The sequence below is a fragment of the Podarcis vaucheri genome (assembly GCF_965113315.1).
Source record: "Podarcis vaucheri genome assembly, chromosome: 3".
NCBI classification, from domain to species: domain Eukaryota; kingdom Metazoa; phylum Chordata; class Lepidosauria; order Squamata; family Lacertidae; genus Podarcis; species Podarcis vaucheri.
In genome coordinates this window covers 82,762,614-82,782,143 of record NC_138761.1, presented here as the reverse complement: position 1 = coordinate 82,782,143, position 19,530 = coordinate 82,762,614, and the positions used below count along the sequence as shown (strand labels likewise).

The following is a 19,530-nucleotide window of genomic DNA, read 5'->3' as shown; positions in this document are numbered from 1 at the left end:
AAAAGTATATTTTGTCACGTTTAAATGCAAACAGCACAATTCTGACTTGTCTTACTCCTAGGTGTCAATGTTATGGACCATGATCTGACATTTAAAAGCCTCTCAGAAGTTCTTCATGATGATGTTACTCCTTTTGTAGTGTCCCTAAGGTCCAAAGAATGTCCAGGTAAATACTGTAATAACTTGAAGAGGCTTTTTAGTTAAGTAGCATGCGGAATATGGGAAGTATTCCTAGAAATACAGTATATTTAGGCCTTTCCATCATTAGCCCTGGCAGTCAATGTTTGCTTTCATCAAAGTGCTTCTTCTTATTATTATTATTCTCGCCCATCTGGCTGGGTTTCCCCAGCCACTCTGGGTGGCTTACAGAATATGTAAAGCAGAAGAAAACATCAAACATAAAAAACTTTTCGATATAGGGCTGCCTTTAGATATCTTCTAAAAGTCGTACAGTCGTACCTTGGTTGACGAACATCTTAGCAGTCGAACGTTTCGGCTCCCGAACACCGTAAATCTGGAAGTGGGTGTTCCGGTTTGCGAACGTTCTTTTGGAAGCTGAACGTCCAGTAGGGATTCTGCAGCTTCCAATTGGCTGCAGGAAGCTCCTGCAGCCAATCGAAAGCTGCACCTTGGAAGTTGAACGGACTTCTGGAATGGATTCCATTCTGCTTTCAAGGTACAACTGTATAGTTCTTTATTTCCTTGACATCTGAAGGGAGGGTGTTCCATAGGGAGGGCGCCACTGCGGAGAAGGCCCTCTGCCTGGTTCCCTGTAACTTCGCTTCTTGCAGTGAGGGAACCACCAGAAAACCCTTGGAGGAGGAACTCAGTGTCTGGGCTCAGCGATGGGGATGGAGACGCTCCTTCAGGTATACTGGGCCGAGGCAGTTTAGGGCTTTAAAGGTCAGCACCAACACTTTGAATTGTGCTTGGAAACACACTGGGAGCATTAATATTCTAACACGACTAGTTCAGTGGGTTCAAATCCTTTCATTCTATACTGGGTATCAATTTGTAACAAAGCTTTTGTATATATAGCTTAGAAAATTGGTTTTGACTGGGCATTTCTTATCTCTGGAATATACACACTAAGTGCAGAGATGTGTCTTTAGTTTTAAAAGTTCAGAAGCATTTATTAACTTTGAGGCATTGTTGTAGTGGATAAAATCACAAGCTACAGAGTAGGCCCATTGAAACCATGACTTAAAATGCAATCTAGGCTCTCTTGCTTTCTTCCAAGTGTCAAGAGATGATAGCCTAGAATTCAGTCATTTTGCACAAATGAAATTTCACACGTTTTGCAGTTTCAAGTATCTGCTTCTACTATTTTTAAATATGGAAGGCCAAGGGAAAGATCCATTTCTTTCAAAAAAATTATAACTGGTAGACTTGCTTTCAATTCCTTTCTAGAAGTGAAATAAAATATTTTGCTTAGGTTGGAACTGTGCCAGAAGGACAATCTGATGGTAGTGAACGGCTTATTCCAAACAGATCAGCAAACTGACTCCTAGTTCTTTCTGTTCAGACAAGTTGGTAAAGATGCTGTTCAAATAATTCAGAACACAAGAAGCTGTGGGCGTATCTTGAGTACAAAGGACAAAGTTGTTGGTTTTTTTTGTTTTTGTTTTTTGCAAGGGGGGCCAGCATAGAGAAAAGTTATTTATTTCATGTACTTACACATAAGAGAGTCAAATGACTTTTGTATGTATTATGTGTTGTATATAAACACATTACAGGTTTGGTAACATTCCAAACAATAAACTGAAATTTGCCTGACCTCCTGCACTGTGTGATTGCCTTTTATAGAGATGCATATTCAGTGCTTCTCCTATTGCCAGCTTGAGACCTTTAACTGGAGGTATCACAAACTGAATCAGGAAATTTTTATGTGCAAAGCATGAATTCTATACTGAGTGGTGCTGTTTTAAACTATGCAAAATAAGCACACTTTATTCAGTTTTCTATAATTTAAGAATCTAGGCTGAAGAACTTGGTTTACCTTTGATGTAAATTTGATACAGGATTTGGTTGGTTAGTTTAGTCCCTGAATGAAAATTAGTGCACAAGTCTTAGTCACATAATTCCTTGAAAAATACAGTTATTCATATTTTTTAACAAGATTGCTGAGAAATCTAGCATTTTCATTATTATTTTAAATGTTTGTGTATGTATATTTGTATTGTCAAGGCATAAAACAGCTCCTGCAAAAGCTGATGATTCAGCTGATGGGCTGTCATGTAGATGTGGACTCATCCGAAGAAGAATATTCCAAGCCTTCCTCAAATCGGATACGCTGCTCCGTGGCATCTCTTATTGATTGGTATAGGAACATAACCAAGGTAAGCTTCAGAATTGCCTCTTGTAACGTGTCACTGTTTTCCAGACTTAGTTCCCACCAGAATTTTCCCTGATTTGCCCCATCTAGTTAAATGGCTTTATTGGTGAAGTGTAGATTACATGAAGATAAATCCTGTGTTGGGATAGATGCAAAGTACTTCAATGGATAATCCCTCTTCCTAGGGAATTCTGGGAATTGTAGCTGTGTGAGGAATAGGGGTTTCCTAACAACTCACAGCACATTCCCCAGGAAGCTGTGGGGGAAGCTGTGATTGTTCAAAGTTTCATGATGATGCTTTAAATCAATAGCGCAGATGGTGCCTTGGTCTTGCTAAGGTAACAATTTGCACTGTCAGTCTTAACACAAGCTAAGCTAACACAAGTGAGGGTTTTTGTTTGTCCTCCACTCCACTTCATTCATATATATGTATATATATGTATATATGTTAATTACATGTATATTCCATCTCTCATTCACCATGAACTCAACAAAATCTCCTATCCAGGCACTGATTTTAACCCTATTTAGCTTCAGCAAGGTTGCTGCATCATGTTGCCTTCAAACCATGCCCCTGGGGCATTATGTTCGATGAGAGGTTTAATTTTCTTTTTGTACTTCCCCCCCAACATTCACTATGACTTGAAGGAAACTGATACCGAATCTCCATGCCGAAAAAGGATGTTCTCTTCCAGACATCTGGAATCTCCTCCAGTTGTAGTTATTTTCAAAGACTTGGAAAGTTTCACAACCAAAGTTCTGCAAGATTTCATATTTATTAGCAGGTAATATGATAGATTACATAAGGGGGCGGGGTTTGTTCTAATTCATGAAACCAACTGATAATCTTGACTCGTGCCTGCATTATTATTATTTTTCTGTTTCATAGTAAGTACAAATGCAGGTTCAGGTTACTCTGTTGTGTCATTTGATGGTTAAATTATAGGCTGGGGGCACAGTGATGTGTACAATTCAAATGTGGAAGCAGACTTGCAGCCCACTCCTATGCCTCCCCTCCCCCCAAAGTAAGCCAATAAGGTTGCAATGCAGTGCATGCTTACCTGGGAGTAATATATCTCATTTAACTCAATGGGACCTTTGTTTGAGTAGTCACAAATGAAATTGCATGGTGGATTTAGTTTTTAAAAAGAATTCCAGGAAGTGTGCATAGAATAATAGCCAAAAGATATTTAGAGAACAAAATAGGGAAAATCTCTGGGATTTCTGAACAAACACTGGCCTGACGTAAAGAGCTAGCTGAGAAGTGGTCTAGAAATCAAATAAGAGCCTCAGCATAGTTTTACATTTTCTTTTGTTTTTTTATTGACGCAAGCATGACAGTAACAAAGCCAGGGGCACTTGTTTGTTTTAAATATAAAATAGTGATTAGGCACAAAAGTCAACCTCCTAATTCTGTGAAGGTAGGCTTGAAAGTATGAGTACATTAGTGGATGGAATCTCAAAGCCAGGAGGTCTCTGAGCAGCATCTTCAGGAGCAAGGACTGTGTTTGTGCCCTGCACCACACTTTACCTGTCTTCGCACCAGCAGAGGTAGAATAAATCATGCAGATAAACAAACATGTGAAAGTTGTCTTTGTCTGCATAGTTTACAAAGAATCCAGCCTTTCTTGCTGTGTAGTACAGTGGTACCTCGGGTTACATACGCTTCAGGTTACAGACTCCCTAACCCAGAAATAGTGCTTCAGGTTAAGAACTTTGCGTCAGGATAAGAACAGAAATCGTGCTCCGGCAGCGTGGTAGCAGCAGGAGGCCCCATTAGCTAAAGTGGTGCTTCAGGTTAAGAACAGTTTCAGGTTAAGAACAAATCTCCGGAACGAATTAAGTACTTAATCCAAGGTACCACTGTACTTAATTTTTGCTGCACACAAACTTGTGTGTTTCCTTTGTTCTATATATCACTTTCAGTTATAATTTGAACTTGAGATACAGTTAAAAGGAAAGCTTCAGATTTATTTATTTTTAATTACTTTCAAATCTATATTTTAGCTGCAGCTCTGGCTGTCCAGATGTTGCTGGACTCCCAACTCCCATCGGCCCTAGCCAGCACGATCAATCCTCACAGATGATGTAGTTCAAGGCTGCTGGTTCTCCATTCTGCCTGCGGTCTTGAACTACAGATAGTGCACTGAGCAGGGAGTTGGACTAAGTGGCCTCCAATCAAAACCCCATGATTCTGTGATAAATGGCACAGCACAACATGTACCTATTAAACTGAGCACAGTGTAATAGCTGTGTTACACTAGGACTTGACAAAACTCCTCTTTCTGATGTCTTCCTGGGAATGTCAGCCCCTGACAGGCCACAATATGCAGCTGATTAGCTCCATTCTCTTTGGTATGTATCAACTTGTACATGCCAAAACTAGGATGGCCAGAAGGATTTAAAGGCCACATTCCACATGAATAGAGGGTGTGAATTGTAAAATTATGTTTTTGCTTCCTTGCCTCATTAATATTGACACCACTGTATTGTTTAATGCCGGGGTGGGTGATGGTGGAATGTATTGCCCTCTAATCACGATATACAAATTTAATTTTCCCTTCCTGTCTTTTTCTCTTGTGTGCCATAGTCACTGTATACAAGAATTTCCACTGGTACTTATTTTTGGAATTGCCACCTCTCCAATGATCATCCATAAGTTACTTCCTCACACAGTTTCCTCTTCGTTATGCATAGAGCTCTTCCAGTCTCTTTCATGCAAAGAGCATTTGACAAAAGTAATTGACAAGGTAATTGCCTTTAACTACAAAGGAAAAAGTAGTTTTTATTAAACAATATGGTAAAAGTAAATGTAGATTTTTGAATGCAAGGCAACACCCTTTTAAATGTGTCTTGTGTATATTGGGAGAACCCGCCAAATTATGTAATAAATTGAAAGGAGCAAGGTTTTAATAAATGTTATTTACTTCTTTTTTACTTCAGCTACTCCTGACAAGCCAGTTTCCCTTTAAACTTAGTGAGAAAGTTCTGCAGGTGCTAATAAATATATTTTTATACCATGATTTCTCTGTGCAGAACTTCATCAAGGGATTTCAGGTAAGAACAACACAGTTGATGAACTTTAGATGTTACATTTCTAGCAAACTTATAACAAATAACACTGCAGACTGCAACTGGGTTTCATATTATTGAGTACTTCTACTTACTTCCCTGCACAAACAGAACTGGCATGGAGAGGAGAAAACCCTTCTCTTTGATGTCTGCTTTCTGTGTACAAAATCCCCACATATGTAATGGCGCTGTTTCATCTAGAACAGATTGATAGGTTACAATCACTCATTTAGCTGGGGATCACGCATGAGTCTTACGACATTGACATGAAACAACAGTGGTTTGGCTGATTGATTTCACTCAGAAGAAAAAGGAAATAGGAAATGAATGGGTGGGAAGATAAAATTTGTAAACTTTAACAAAATCTATTGAGCTATTCCTTCAAGAAAATACATGGAGTCAGCATGATATCTTTCTGTAACACTGCTGTCCCAGTGAATAAATCTATCAGATCAGTTATGTATACATTAATGGGCTGGTTTCATAACTAATCCATCTGGTTGCATTTTGAAAATGTACTCTACAATTGGCATAATTGCTATTTGTTCAGAGTATATAATACTGAGCAGCAGTGGTGTTGGTTGCGGTTGCAGAGCAGGGTGGAATGAAAAAAGCAAAGTGGTTGATTATTGGTCTCGGTGGATAATTATTCTTTTGCCTTTTAGGGAAGCAAGTGATTTCTGTAACCTGATTTACTGCCATATTTTTAAAAATGCATTGCACATGGTTTCAGCTTGATGCTAATTATTTAACAAAATAGATATATTTTTCCAATTGCTAACAATAGTTCTCATATTTTGAAAAATAAAATTTTGAAATCTCAGCATCGATATGCACTGTGATTACCTTGTTGCCTGCAGCTCTCTCTTTTGGAGCATTGTTATTCCCACCCACTTAGTGTGCTGTGCTGTGAGCTCCAGGAAGCTAGGAAGAGAACAGAAACATTATCACACAGTCAGTGTGAAAACATTCGAAGACTGCCGTCTTTTAGAAGGTAAAAGATGAAAATAAATCACTGTCTGCCTTTAAGTGAATTTCTTTTCAAGTTTAGCCTTTCACATGTGATTATATATGGCTCGTATAGTTGTGTGTAATTTCATATGAGACTGCATGCATGCTGTGCAGAGAGGACTCTAGAACCTGGTCTTGAAAATGACCATATTCCAATGGATCTATGCATGCATGGGAGACAAAGTGTGTTTGCAGCTAGAGTGTACTTTTGCCATTTTTGCTGTAGCCACTTGCTGTGCTGAATGTGCAGGCTCCATTTTAAACTGAAAATCAACTTTCCTTGATAGCAGCATACCTTTAGCAGGATTTCTGATAGTCAAAAAATTGATCTTCCTGTGCCTTTCCCTCTATCAACTTGCTTTAGCTCCATTTTTTTTTACTTCATTTCCAAGACTGAGCTTCCTGTTGTTGCTATTAACCATCCAGACCTTTATCTAAGAGATTCTAAATGAATGGAATTCTAATGGAAATTCTGCTTGAAATGAATTAAGTGAACACAAAATTGCACATGGATATATCCCCCGCCCCCCGAGTACTATCTGTCTGCCTGTCTGATTTGCCACCTGGTACACATAGCCTGGAAAGTACTGTGTTAGATCCAGATCTCAACTTTTTTGAATGAAACAGCTCCTTCTGTCCATAAAAGGCTTTTGATCTACAGTGAGGGGGGAAAGTATTTCATCCTCTGCTAAATTTGCCCGTTTGCCCTCTGACGAAGAAATGACCAGTTCATAATTTTAATGGTAGGTTTATTGTAGCTATGAGAGACAGAATAACAACAATTAAGGTCCAGGAGTAGCCTAGCCAGTCTACAGACCTTAATCCCATCGAAAATCTGTGGAGGGAGCTGAAGGTTCGAGTAGCTACACATCAGCCTCGTAATCTTACTGACTTGGAGAGGATCTGCAAAGAGGAGTGGGACAAAATACCTCCTGAGATGTGTGCAAACCTGGTGGCCACCTACAAGAAACTTCTGACCTCTATAATTGCCAGCAAGGGTTTTGCCACCAAGTGCTAAGTCATCTTTTGCAAAGGGATCAAATACTTATTTCACTCATTATAATTCTGTCTTCTGGGTTTCTGGGGTTTTCCCTGTTGTTATTCTGTCTCTCACCGCTACAATAAACCTACCATTAAAATTATGGACTGGTCATTTCTTCGTCAGAGGGCAAGCAGGCAAATTTAGCAGCGGATCAAATACTTTCCCCCCTCACTGTAGCTGGGAAATGCCATAGTGGAAAGCGGGAGGGATAAGAACGTAAGAAAAGCCTACCGCATCAGGCCAATGGCCCACTTAAGTCCAACATTTTGTTGTCCCAGTGGCCAACCAGATGCCTACGGGAAGCCTGCAAATAAGACCTTCTTTGGTTTCCAGCAACTGGTATCCAAAAGCATACTGCCACTGACTATGGAGGCAGAGCATAGCCATCATGGCTAGTAGCCACTGAGAGCCTTTATCCTCGATGAGTTTGTTTATTCCTTTTTTAAAGCCATCCAAGTTGGTGACCATTGCTGCCTCTTGTGAGAGCAAACTCTGTAGTTTAACTATACGACTTTGATGGTCTCCTCTCCACCTGCAGTCCCCCTCTCCATCTCCAACACTATTCCAGAGGATCCCCCAACTCTATGGAGCAGATTTTTGTAGGGTACAAGAGAGAAGGGAGAATTTGCAGAAGGTAGTTTTTCCACCCCTTACACCAGCAAGTGCAAAGTCTAGATCCAAGCCATAGTTAGTTTCTCTTATGTTTAGGAAGATAATATGTAATATCCTTCTTCTTCATCATTATTATTATTATTATAATTTAGAACATGCGTATTCCAGATGGGACAACAACAACAGCTCATCTAGTATAAACTGGTAGATTCCCAAGGTTCCAAAATACTGTAATGAAGTCACTTCCTTAAAAAAATGAAAGAAATTATATTGTATGGTTTGGTTTGGCTTTTCCTTTTTTGAAGCACGCTTTTCTTTTCTCTTCAGGTTTGTTGAAAACCAAGTATCAAACAAGCAGACAGTTCTGCTGACTGATGATGAATGTTTAAAGGTAAAATGTAGGCTGAAAAACCCCCTTAAGCTTTTAAACCCCTGAGTTCAAGCATTCTTTCCTACTGTGCTAAACAGCATAGGGTGAGCAGTGGGACCAAGGAGCAGCCCTGCTCCCAGCACTGCTTGCTCCATCTAAGCCCTCCTGCAGCATCCATGCATACAGCAGGTATGTTTGTAGGGAGAGGGGCCTCTTCACATGTAGTTGGACATGCAAAGGTTTTCCCTAGAATCTGGTGATTGTTCAGGGTTTGATGAACAGGCGGTCAACAAAATGCATGACAAATCTTTTGGATAACATGCATTTCTGTGTAAAGCAGGAATGGGGAACCTGTCTCAGTGGAGAACTGCATGGTGGTAAGAGGCAAAAGTAGGCAGAGCAAGGAATGTGAATGTTACTTTGGTACAGTAGACAAGTTTCTACACACATGTGCGTGGGCACACACGCACACCCTTTTTATCCTCCACCTGGCCAAGTAAGAAGAAGCATTGGAGTTTGAGGACACCTTCCAGCTGTGCAGAAACACTCAAGGAGGGTGAAAAGCAGGGCCAGTGAGGATATGGAGAAACCTAGAGGGTTGTGTTTGGTCCCCAGCCCTGATATAAAGCCCCCGGATGTTGCAGAATTACATTCCATTGAAGTCTTTCATATTACACATTTGATAATGTGAGCCAAACCCATATTTTCATGTGTTATGTGTAACCAGCCCATTCACTAAGTACGGCTTGTCTCTTCGACCTGAGCATGCATAGGATTATATCCTTCCAGCAGCACTGTGCTACTTTTATGTATTCAGAAGTCAATCCCATACAGTTTAGTGAGGCTTACTGTTGAGTACGGCATGAATTACAGCTTCAGATGTTTATATACAGAAATTCATGAGTCTTAGAAAAGTCAACTGAGTTCCAGTTTTTTATACGATATAATGCAGAATGTCCAGAAAGATTTATACCTGATGTGCATTAAAATGCTGCTCTGTTTGTCTTGGAAGTGAAAGATTTTCTTTGGAAGATAACCCTCCTCAAGTCATCTTTATCTGCTAGAAATCATTCATCAAATGAGAGACAGAGTGGCAAACAAGGGCAGTGAAAGCACCAGTGATTCAGTGCTGCATCTTTCCAGCTTAGATAAGGCTTTCATAAAACTGAAATTAAATCTTCCTCCTTTGGGAATTGTCAAACTTTATTTCAAAGTTATAACAACAGTTGAACTTAATAGAAAAACCTGCCAAAAACAACCCAATACCATCAAATAGAAGGCCATAGCACAAAATTATCTGTCAGATGCATCCAATAAATTTAGCAGAACTGGCACACAAATGGATTTCCTCTGTATATCTGTAAGGGGCTGAAGATCTCTAAAGTAAATTTTGTGTGATAGGAAGATATAATCTCAGATCAAATAATTCTTCCAGAATAGAACAAATGGACTAACTTCTCAAAATACTGACTTCTTCCATCTGTAAATTATAAGAAAATTTGTCGGGCTTTGTTATGGCACTAAGTTTTCAGTCTTTGCCAAAAATTTATGTAGTCTGCTATTCCCTGTATAAAGGCAGGCATTAAGTGTTTGACTACATACACACACAGTTTTATTTGTTGGCTTTTATAGGAAGAACAATGAGATTCATTTTAGCCAAGAGATAAGAAGTTTGAGCTTCAGACACACAGGGGCACAGCTTGTTGGAGTTGCAAGGCAATCTCAAACACAAATGAACTTCCTACAGGAGATCTTTAATCACAACTAATTTAAGACACATTGATTTCAATGGGTCTGCTCCTAGGTATAGTTAAGTCTTGATCCAAACCATTAAAAGTTTAAGTTGCTTATCATATAATTTTGAAGATTCACTGTTTAAGAAGTAGTTGCTTTATTGAAGACTTTTTATTTTCTGCCACAGTAGTGGATTTCTTTTAAGGGAAGAGAGTCTGTTATTCACCTCTATACCAAACTGGTGTAAAATAAGAGTAGTAAAATGGGGAGAATAGAAAAGGTCATTGCTTTCTCTCTGATAGTTGCCACCCACTGCCCTGGATATTGTGGGTGTACTCCTTTACATCCACTAGGAGGCAGATTCTTTGAAGAAAGATTGCCCAGGGATTGGTCTAGGAAGCACCTCTCACTTTCACCCTAGAGCCAGTCTTTCTCCTGCCTGCAAAGTAGCTTTACTTCTGTTACAGATGGTTACTATTATTTGTTCATTATAAGCTAGCTAGCACGTATGAATAGAGTTCATTCTACTCCATTTGCGGAATATAAATAACAGTTCTTTCTACTTTGTGTGTCTCTTCTTCATAGGTATTTAAAGCAGCCTTTTCCTGATTTGTCACTACAGAATCATTATTTTAAATTAATTTGGTATTGAATATGCAAAATATTTGTGATGGTGGTCCATATCAGCCAGCTTTCTCCCCCAACCCTTTCTGTGCAACAAGTTAATTTTTATAAACCGTTATCAGAATAAAAAGGCACGCATCAGAAGTAAAAACAGTTTGTAAGGTGGGGGTTTTGGGGTTGTTGTTGTTTTTTGTTGTTTTTTAGTAGATTGAAAATGTTATCCTGAGACTGTGTTTAAATGTAGATTATGGTCTTTTCTTTTCAGCCTTAGGGAACAAAACTTTATCTTACTTTGATCCAATCAGCAATAGGGTGGGTGGACATTTTCAAGATTATTTTCTTGAGGACAAGAAACTTTTTTTAAAAAAGTTATTGGCATTCCAGCACAACTCCTAAGACTGTAACCCTATACACACTTACCTGGGAGTAAATTTCATTGAACTTTGAGTAGACATGTATCAAATTGTGCTATAACTTGTACAGTTGGACTTGCTGTAGCAAGTAGTAGGCTAATCAGACATTTTCCTTTATCAATTTAGGAAACAACACAAGAATTGCTGCAAGACCTACATACTTACCATGAAAATTATTTTCCAATTCTGTGTTGTCTTCATGCTTTCACATCTTCTCTTCCCAAGTACCCATTAGGCAAACAAGTACGTACAAATCTTTTCTGCTTCATGTTTTCACATCTTGAGGAGTTTGAATTCATTTTGCAGCCCTGCTGCTTCACTATCTGCAATAGAGCCCAAGCACTATTGAGTTCATTTTTCTTTCTTTTTACTGTTAGTATCACCCAATATCCATGCATGTACATCCATCTCAGTGTCTTCTTGACTCTGAAGCAAACACTTAGGTTTTTAGGCCTAGTTGTATTGGGTTGCATCTTAACCTGCTGGCCACAAATGGAAAGGCTGCAGTTGGACCTGCAGAGAGTCCTCTGTGAACCGGATGCTTACATGGTGGGAGGAAGAGGTGACTTCTGCTTATCTTTTTCCTATCTCCTGTCCCCCAGAGCTACCTCCTAAACTGTTCAGGATGATCTCCCAAGTGTCTCAAGCAGATTTTCAGAGAGAGGAGATTTAGCAAAAATCATTACCCATGCAGGAAAGCGTTCAGTTCATGGAGTTCTGTTCTGCGTAGCTCTGGAGGATCAAAGATTTGGAGCCATCTAATTGCTTTGGCATCCTTCTGGAAGTCAGTACAGTACTTGAAGGAGCATCTCCACCCCCATCGTTCTGCCTGGACATTGAGGTCCAGCACTGAGGGCCTTCTGGCAGTTCCCTCGCTGCGAGAAGCCAAGTTACAGGGAACCAGGCAGAGAGCCTTCTCAGTAGTGGCACCTGTCCTGTGGAACGCCCTCCCACCAGATGTCAAAGAGAAAAACAACTACCAGACTGTTAGAAGACATCTGGAGGCAGCCCTGTTTACGGAAGCTTTTAATGTTTAACAGACTATTGTATTTTAATATTTTGTTGGAAGCCGCCCAGAGTGGCTGAGGAAACCCAGCCAGATGGGCAGGGTATAAATAATACAGTGGTGCCTCGCAAGACGAAATTAATTCTGCGAGTTTTTTCATCTTGCGAATTTTTCGTCTTGCGAAGCACGGTCAATCGCAACTGCACCTCTTCAAGCGGTTTTAAGAAAAAGGAAACAAACTTGCAAGACGTTTTTGTCTTGCGAAGCAAGCTCATAGGGAAATTCGTCTTGCGAAGCAACTCAAAAAACGAAAAACTCTTTCGTCTTGCGAGTTTTTCATCTTCCGAGGCATTCGTCTTGCGAGGTACCACTGTAAATTATTATTATTATTATTATTATTATTATTATTATTATTATTATTATTACTGAAACTGCACTCTAGTTAAAGGGCTAGGAAATAATAAAAGATACCGTATTTTTTGCTCTATAACTCACTTTTTCCCTCCTAAAAAGTAAGGGGAAATGTGTGTGCGTCCTATGGAGCGCATGCAGGCTGTGCAGCTATCCCAGAAGCCAGAACAGCAAGAGGGGTTGCTGCTTTCACTGCACAGCGATCCCTCTTGCTGTTCTGGCTTCTGAGATGCAGACTATTTTTTTTCTTGTTTTCCTCCTCCAAAAACTAGGTGCGTCTTGTGGTCTGGTGCATCTTATAGAGTGAAAAATCTGGTAAATGGTATTTAGAATTTCAGTAATGGGTCGAGGAGTGTGTTCCATAATGTAATCATTATGGAATCAGAATATTTTATTTATCAGAATACATCAATCAGAATATTTTTTTTCTTGTTTTCCTCCTCCAAAAACTAGGTGCATCTTGTGGTCTGGTGGGTCTTATAGAGCAAAAAATATGGTACATTTCCGAAGGGACAGTTAAAGTAGCTTACGTCTGTAGTGTAGATTTATGCATATCCCATATCACACAAGTGTCCTGTTTGGGGCAGGACACCCTAGATTTACAGAAGCCACTTGGCTTCTGGTGCCAGTCCCGAAGTCCCATTTTGGTTCTCACTACCGTTGCTGCCACAGCCACCAGTGTACTTCTGAAAGCCAGTGCCACACTCGCCTGGGAACCAAAAGAGTGCCAAACCAAAAGACGCAAGTTTGTTGGTGCTGCATTCTCCTATTCCTCCGGCACTGCTTCCGGAAGTGTGTGTGTGTGTGGCAGTGGGCAGTGGGCAGTGGTGGGTAAAGGGCTGCTGTTGGCAAGATGCGGCGGGGAAGCAGTGTGTAAGTGTGGTGGGATGATGTGGAGGGGGAAGCAGCAGTGGTGTACACAGGCAGGCAGGGGCGGAATGGTGCAGGGGGTGGGGGGGAGGCCAGCAGAATGGTGCGGCAGAAGGGAGGTCATGTCCTAATTTGCACTCCCAGGATTTTTGAGGGTATGATATTCATCATTTTCCTTTTCCTTACCATCATTTTCAACTGAATTGGTTTTCTTTGTAATCTGGGTCTTGGGCTACAAACACTCTCCCTGCCAGTGGTGGAGCTTCATGCTCCGGCACTGGGGGGCAGAGAGCAGGCGGGGGCGCGGCTGACATGCGTCCTGGGGCGTGGCGCGCAGCCCACAGGGGCATGAAGCACATCCTGGGGGCGTGGTGCTCTGCCTGAGGGGGCGGGGCGGCCAGCGCAGGGGGGGGCAGCCGCGATGGCACACTGCCAGGATCGCGCTGCCAGGGGTGGGGCGCTCCCCCTGCACACCTCTTCCTCCACCAGTGCCCCCTACCCCATTTTAAAGATCTGAATGGTGTTGAGTCATCCACATTTGAGGTCAGTGAGTTCTGAGGACTTCCAGCTTTTCATGAAAACAGTGACAACTTAGCCCTTAGTGTTTTAGATTTTTTTAAAATGCTAAATTTAGTCTATTCCATGCTTGTAAAACGTTCTCTTCTATTTAACAGATCAGAGAGTTATATTGCACATGTTTGGAAAAGAAAGTGTGGGAAACAGAAGAATATGAGTCAGCTATTCAGCTGGTGAGGTAGCCTTCTTTCCATTTTCTTCTTGTGTTTTCGATATTTTAAATGCCTCCATCTGCTATTCAAGAAGAACTCAAGAATGTTGCCAAACAGGAAGCTTTTTTGTAACTGACCGCATTGTTTCTCTTTGATAAAGTGGATGTTTTTAATTTACATTTCTATCCTTTATAGTGGGGTTGCCAGCAGGGATACAGAGCCAAACTCTAATTTTTCATTCATGCTTAGTAACGCTGTGAGGAAAACCATTGAGCTCTTAGTTCTGTTCACTGTATCCTATTACATTTCATCCCCACCCGTTTTCTCCAAGGATTTTGGGACAACAAACATGGCTCCCTCCCCCATTTTATTATGTGAACAAGCCAGTGAAGCAAGTAAAAATGAGTAATTGGATTAAGATACTGAGATTTTGAACCTAGAACTTCCTGTTTCAAGCCTGACACACTATTCTCACTACATTACTCTGGCTGTCATTGGTGTGTGCATATGTATATACGTACTTTCAGCTATAGATGTGAGGATTTTGAGGGTATGGTTTTGATTTAGAAGTTTTTGCTGTGAGCCTTCCCATCGGGGCTCTTATTGTATCTAGCTATCCCTGGTGACATTTCTGTGTAATTTCCCATCTTCACAATGTTCTTACAGTAGCCCTGAATGTGCTGTGTTGAAATATCTTGAGTTTGAATGAAAGGATTTTTTAGGAATGGAGAAGATTTAGAATAAAACTATTTGAGATTTGTAGATTATAAAGAGTGGAATCCAGATTAAGTTAATTGAATGTAGTTACTTTTGAAATCACTAGGAACTATTAAGAGTATCTGTGAGCTCTTAGAGTTGCATCATATTTGGTGCACAGTTTTGTAACTAGCCAAGTAGGGAATAGTGGGTTATAGCCAATGCTCAACAAATGACATTCCACTCTCACAACAGGATGTTCCTTTTCTCTCCTCTCCCTGTGGGCCCCCAAAATCTGCACCCTCTGGAACAGATTTTGAGGCTCCACAGGAGAGGAAGAAGAAATTCTATTGCACAAGCAAATGGAACAGCAGCATTGAATACAACTCAGATACTTAAATGGTTTTAGCTTTGTTTCTTAATAGTCCACATTCTTAAACAATAAAACTGGTAGCTTGAAAACCGTTATGAGTTTTCCATGCTTTTGCAAAAATGCTAGACAAAAGGCCAGGCATTCTGCTAAATGCTTCAAGCAGTTTACTGTGTCTATAATAAGTTACTAACATTGTTGGGCTATTTTTTCAGGATGATGGCCAAGGATGAGTTGGTGGTGATTCTTGAAAAATGTGTGGAGATTATTACTTCCTCTCCTTCAGAACATCTTAAAATCCCTTCAGAGAAACTGAAGCAGTACCTGGACCAATTTAGGAATCTTGAAGGTATTTTGTACCAGTTTGTGTTAGAAATTTAAAGTCCATTCCCAGCATCAGTCACCATTCTCACTGAAAACTTGGAAAATAGCTTCAGTATACTGGGCACCGTTATAAGAAGAAACTATTGGCAGACAAAAGAATTATTGAAATGTTTGTCACAGTTACAGCAGCCGAGGAAAGTAGATAGTCATGAAGTCTGTAGGCTTCCCAACTTTTCTGAAATAAGTCAGCAGCAGGCCTGTTTAATTTTAGAAAATGAATTCCTGAAGTAGTAATGCAAATAAGAAAGTGGCTGTGGGTTTTTTTTTTTTTGTGTACAGCTAACATGCAGACCTGCAGCAACAGGTCATTGTCATTGTCCTTTTTCTTCATAGGGGTAGCCTAATTTATTTTACTGTACTACACGATTTCTAGACAGCCTGTGATAATACCACAGACCAGCACTGCTTGTTAAGATAAGGCAGACTGCCATTTGCTGAGCATTACTCCAATTAGATCTGCCCTTATCGTACACAGCTTAAACTAAATAGGAGAAATGTTAGTTTTCAGGCCTTGCACTGCCCCTGCATTTGGCCACCTACTGTTGCTGAATAAAAAAATGAATCCGGTATTTACGAAGCAGTGGTTTCATTTATGTGGTTTTTGACCTATGCCCATTTACAAAGGTTTTGCTTGTCTGCCTACCCACATTGATAACCAGAGTAACAAAAATGGCCAAATACAGGCTTATTTTTGGATTTCTGGCCCGTTCCTTAGCAAAAGATTTTATACATTTCTTAAATGATACAACTTGAATAAAGAGAACTTTAACTTCAGTAATGTTTACTCTAACTGTCCAATGTAGGTTGTAGCCAACCCACTCTTAATACTTTAAGAGGACACCTTGAAATCAATGGAGTTAGGTTACTTCTGTTCATGGTTTTCAGTGGGCCTCCTTGGAATATGACTTAGTTGGAGTCAGCACACCACAATTCAGCTGCTGACTGAATCGGTTCACCTCAGTATCCTCAAAGTGTTTATAGCTCTTCTTTAAATGAGAGTTGTGTGGTGAAGTGGTTAGTGTCAGATTAGGACTTGGGAGACCTGGGTTCAAATTTTCACCCAGCCGTGAAGCTCACAAAGACCTTGGTCCAGTCACTCTTTCTCAGCCTAAGCTACCTCACAGGCTTGAGGGAGAACTATGTATGCCACTGAGTTCCTCAGAGGAAAGGCAAGATATAAATAGGGGCTAGCAAGACTGCTTAAAATTAGCAGTCTGCAGTTGTTATTAAAATGTATTATTCTTGGAAGCATTATTTGCTGTTTTCAATGTTCTGAAAAAAGACCCCAGATATTTAATACGCTGCATTTGGAAGAAATACAATAACCTTTGGCTTCATTGTGAACAAATTTCTTTCTGATGCTGATCAGTTCAACACATGTTGCTTATAAAACCTCAAACTATGTACAAGACAGAAATATGAATGCTAGATCAGAAAGGGAATGAGAGCATTTATTTCTGACTCTGAGAGAAATGTAGGGGAATTGTGCAAGGCACTAATTACAAGGCAAGCGTGAGGCTCCCAAACTCACTTTTCCCTCATTATGCTAACTTGGGAGAGAGAATCAGCAGTTGAAAAGGTGTGCGTAACCCTTCCTTTGCCTGCAAATTCACCCATTGTTTCCCACTCTGCCAACTTGCAGTCTAGAAAATGGGGGGGGGGGGGCAAATCAACCAATGACTCTTTTCCACCTGTAAGCTCATCAAAGGGAAATACATAAACAGAGGCGAGGATTATTTTGATTTGTAAGAAATAGAAGTTTTGTGCGAAGACTACATGTATTAGGCAATTGGCAAACATGAGGTTTAAATCTGTTAAAGAGCTTAATGCTGAAACCTCATAATCAAGGGCTCAAGAGATGTGAGAATAGAATTGCAAATATAGGAATATGTGAAGATTTTGAGGAGAACCATCTTATGCGTGCCGTCAATGGGAATAGGTGGAAATCATCCAAATATGAATCAGAAAGCTGTAGTTGAGCTCTGTGCTTTATTTTTGTGTACTTTTAATTCCGTAAATCTTTGGTGCTTGAGGCAGTAGAAAATAAGCCTCTTTTCTTTCTAAATATTTTACATAGGGGCAGTGGAGTGGGGTGAGGCACAAAACGTTGTATCCAGCTAAGTTATACTAAGAGTAGACCCACTGAGATTAGTGTAGCTAAATCAGTTACAGCCATTAATATCAGTGGGTCTACTCTGCAGATGACTTAATTGAATACAGCTCCTAAAAGTATATATGTGTGTGTTTAACAATAAACAAAAGCTCTGGAAGGCAATGGAACAGAGCAGTTTAGTTTCCAAGAATGTGCCCAATAAGATTTAATATGGGATTAAGTGGTGCACAGGGATTTCAGTCTTGATGCATCTTATCTCTTATTCTTCTTTGACTAGGAAGTTCTTAAGCTGTCCTGTTTGAATGCAGGAAATTGATGGGGGCAGGGAGAGAAGGGGATTGCAAGTTTCTCAAAACATATTGTCATCTGTTTTCCACTTAACTGTTTGCACCTTTCTCTTCCTTCCATGAACAGGCAGTAGCAGCTCACATAACCCACACAGTTTTCTGTCTGACTGACCCCCTGTTCTTATTCTGATAGCAGAAGCCAATGGTGGTCAAGAGGAGCCAATCTCCTCACTACAAGAACTTCAGAAGAAGACAGATCTTTATCACCTGCAAAAGGTCGGGCAACCTAGGAATGAAAATATTATTAGCTAGACTGATGGCCGTATTTTAAGCACCTTTGGAATTCAAACCAGATAAAGAGAGCAGTTTCAGCTTCAACACGGTGTGATCTTGAAATTCTGACACAGTCCAATGTGGCGAAGGGACAGGGTCCTCCCCAACCCAGTGTTTTCCTTCTGGGTCTGTTCTTTACCATGCCCATTCTTGTCAAAATATACTGAATTCTCTGAACACCCAGATGTTACAACTTTTGCAGAAGTGGATGATAATATGATTTGATTAATGCTGAGAGTAGGAGTTGGGTTTTGCTTGGCACAAATGTTTTCCTCTCCCTTGTGCACAATATCGCAGGGTGCAGGTACTAATTGAATTTTGCATTATTGGTAAGTTTTAATCTCAAGGTGCTCCGGGGCTCGGTTTTTTTTCCTTCAAAAGTGAATAATCTGAAGTTATACCAGTAAGAGGCAGCAATTTATGGCTCTTGCTTCACAATAGCTGACCTTGGGCCAGTCACTACTTCTCAGCCCAATCAACTTTGCAGATTAGTTGTAAGGACATAGTAGCATGGAACCATGTGCTGAGTTCCTTGGATGAAAGGTATAATTCAAAGGAAATACCTAGTGAAAGAGAGGCCCATCAACATAAACAATCTCCATTGTTCAAGCGTGTGGTACTACATACTCATTGGGAAGGAAGGAATTGATGGAAAAAATCTTGCTACAAAGATGTAGCAGTCACATAAGCACTGGCAGTAACCTCAGATCCTGAGTAATTGAGGATCTGCCATGGAGAGCTAGCCCTTTGGCTCAGCTTGATTGGTCAATCTATCTACAAATCAGGATTGAAGTGTAAAGCAGATTTTAAGAAAACCCAAGAGCTTCACTTGCTTGCTTAGATCAGTATATTATTCTTTCTGTTTGCTGTAATAGAATCACAACTGATGAATTTTAGAAGGAAAGAATTACCTGGAATTTCTGTATCAGGTGGTCATGAATTTGTGGAAACTGTGTTAGTTCTAGTCCAATAAAATTTCACTTACATGATAGTTGTTAATACTTGTAAAAGTGCAACTGTACTAGTTAAGGAACACAATACTATTTTGTCATCAAGCTAATCCTCTTTATTATTTATCACTGAAATCCACAATAATAAGCTTTTTCTTTTTCATTTTAA

At 40.2% G+C, this 19,530-nt stretch overlaps 1 protein-coding gene across 7 annotated transcripts in view; it reads left to right on the top strand.

The window, feature by feature from the left end:
- ORC3 (origin recognition complex subunit 3) overlaps nucleotides 1-19,530 on the top strand; it is a 40,501-nt gene that overhangs the window by 13,795 nt on the left and 7,176 nt on the right. For 5 of the 7 annotated variants that reach the window (XM_082216886.1, XM_082216890.1, XM_082216884.1 and 2 more), the window contains 11 exons: nucleotides 62-166; nucleotides 2,188-2,339; nucleotides 2,984-3,120; nucleotides 4,926-5,085; nucleotides 5,279-5,392; nucleotides 6,268-6,401; nucleotides 8,400-8,463; nucleotides 11,340-11,456; nucleotides 14,175-14,254; nucleotides 15,510-15,643; nucleotides 18,272-18,354. In XM_082216886.1, the coding sequence (XP_082073012.1) occupies nucleotides 62-166; nucleotides 2,188-2,339; nucleotides 2,984-3,120; nucleotides 4,926-5,085; nucleotides 5,279-5,392; nucleotides 6,268-6,401; nucleotides 8,400-8,463; nucleotides 11,340-11,456; nucleotides 14,175-14,254; nucleotides 15,510-15,643; nucleotides 18,272-18,354 (1,280 nt within the window). The remainder of the gene's footprint in view (nucleotides 1-61; nucleotides 167-2,187; nucleotides 2,340-2,983; nucleotides 3,121-4,925; nucleotides 5,086-5,278; nucleotides 5,393-6,267; nucleotides 6,402-8,399; nucleotides 8,464-11,339; nucleotides 11,457-14,174; nucleotides 14,255-15,509; nucleotides 15,644-18,271; nucleotides 18,355-19,530) is intronic. The other 2 variants (XM_082216887.1, XM_082216885.1) reach the window with 1 other exon arrangement.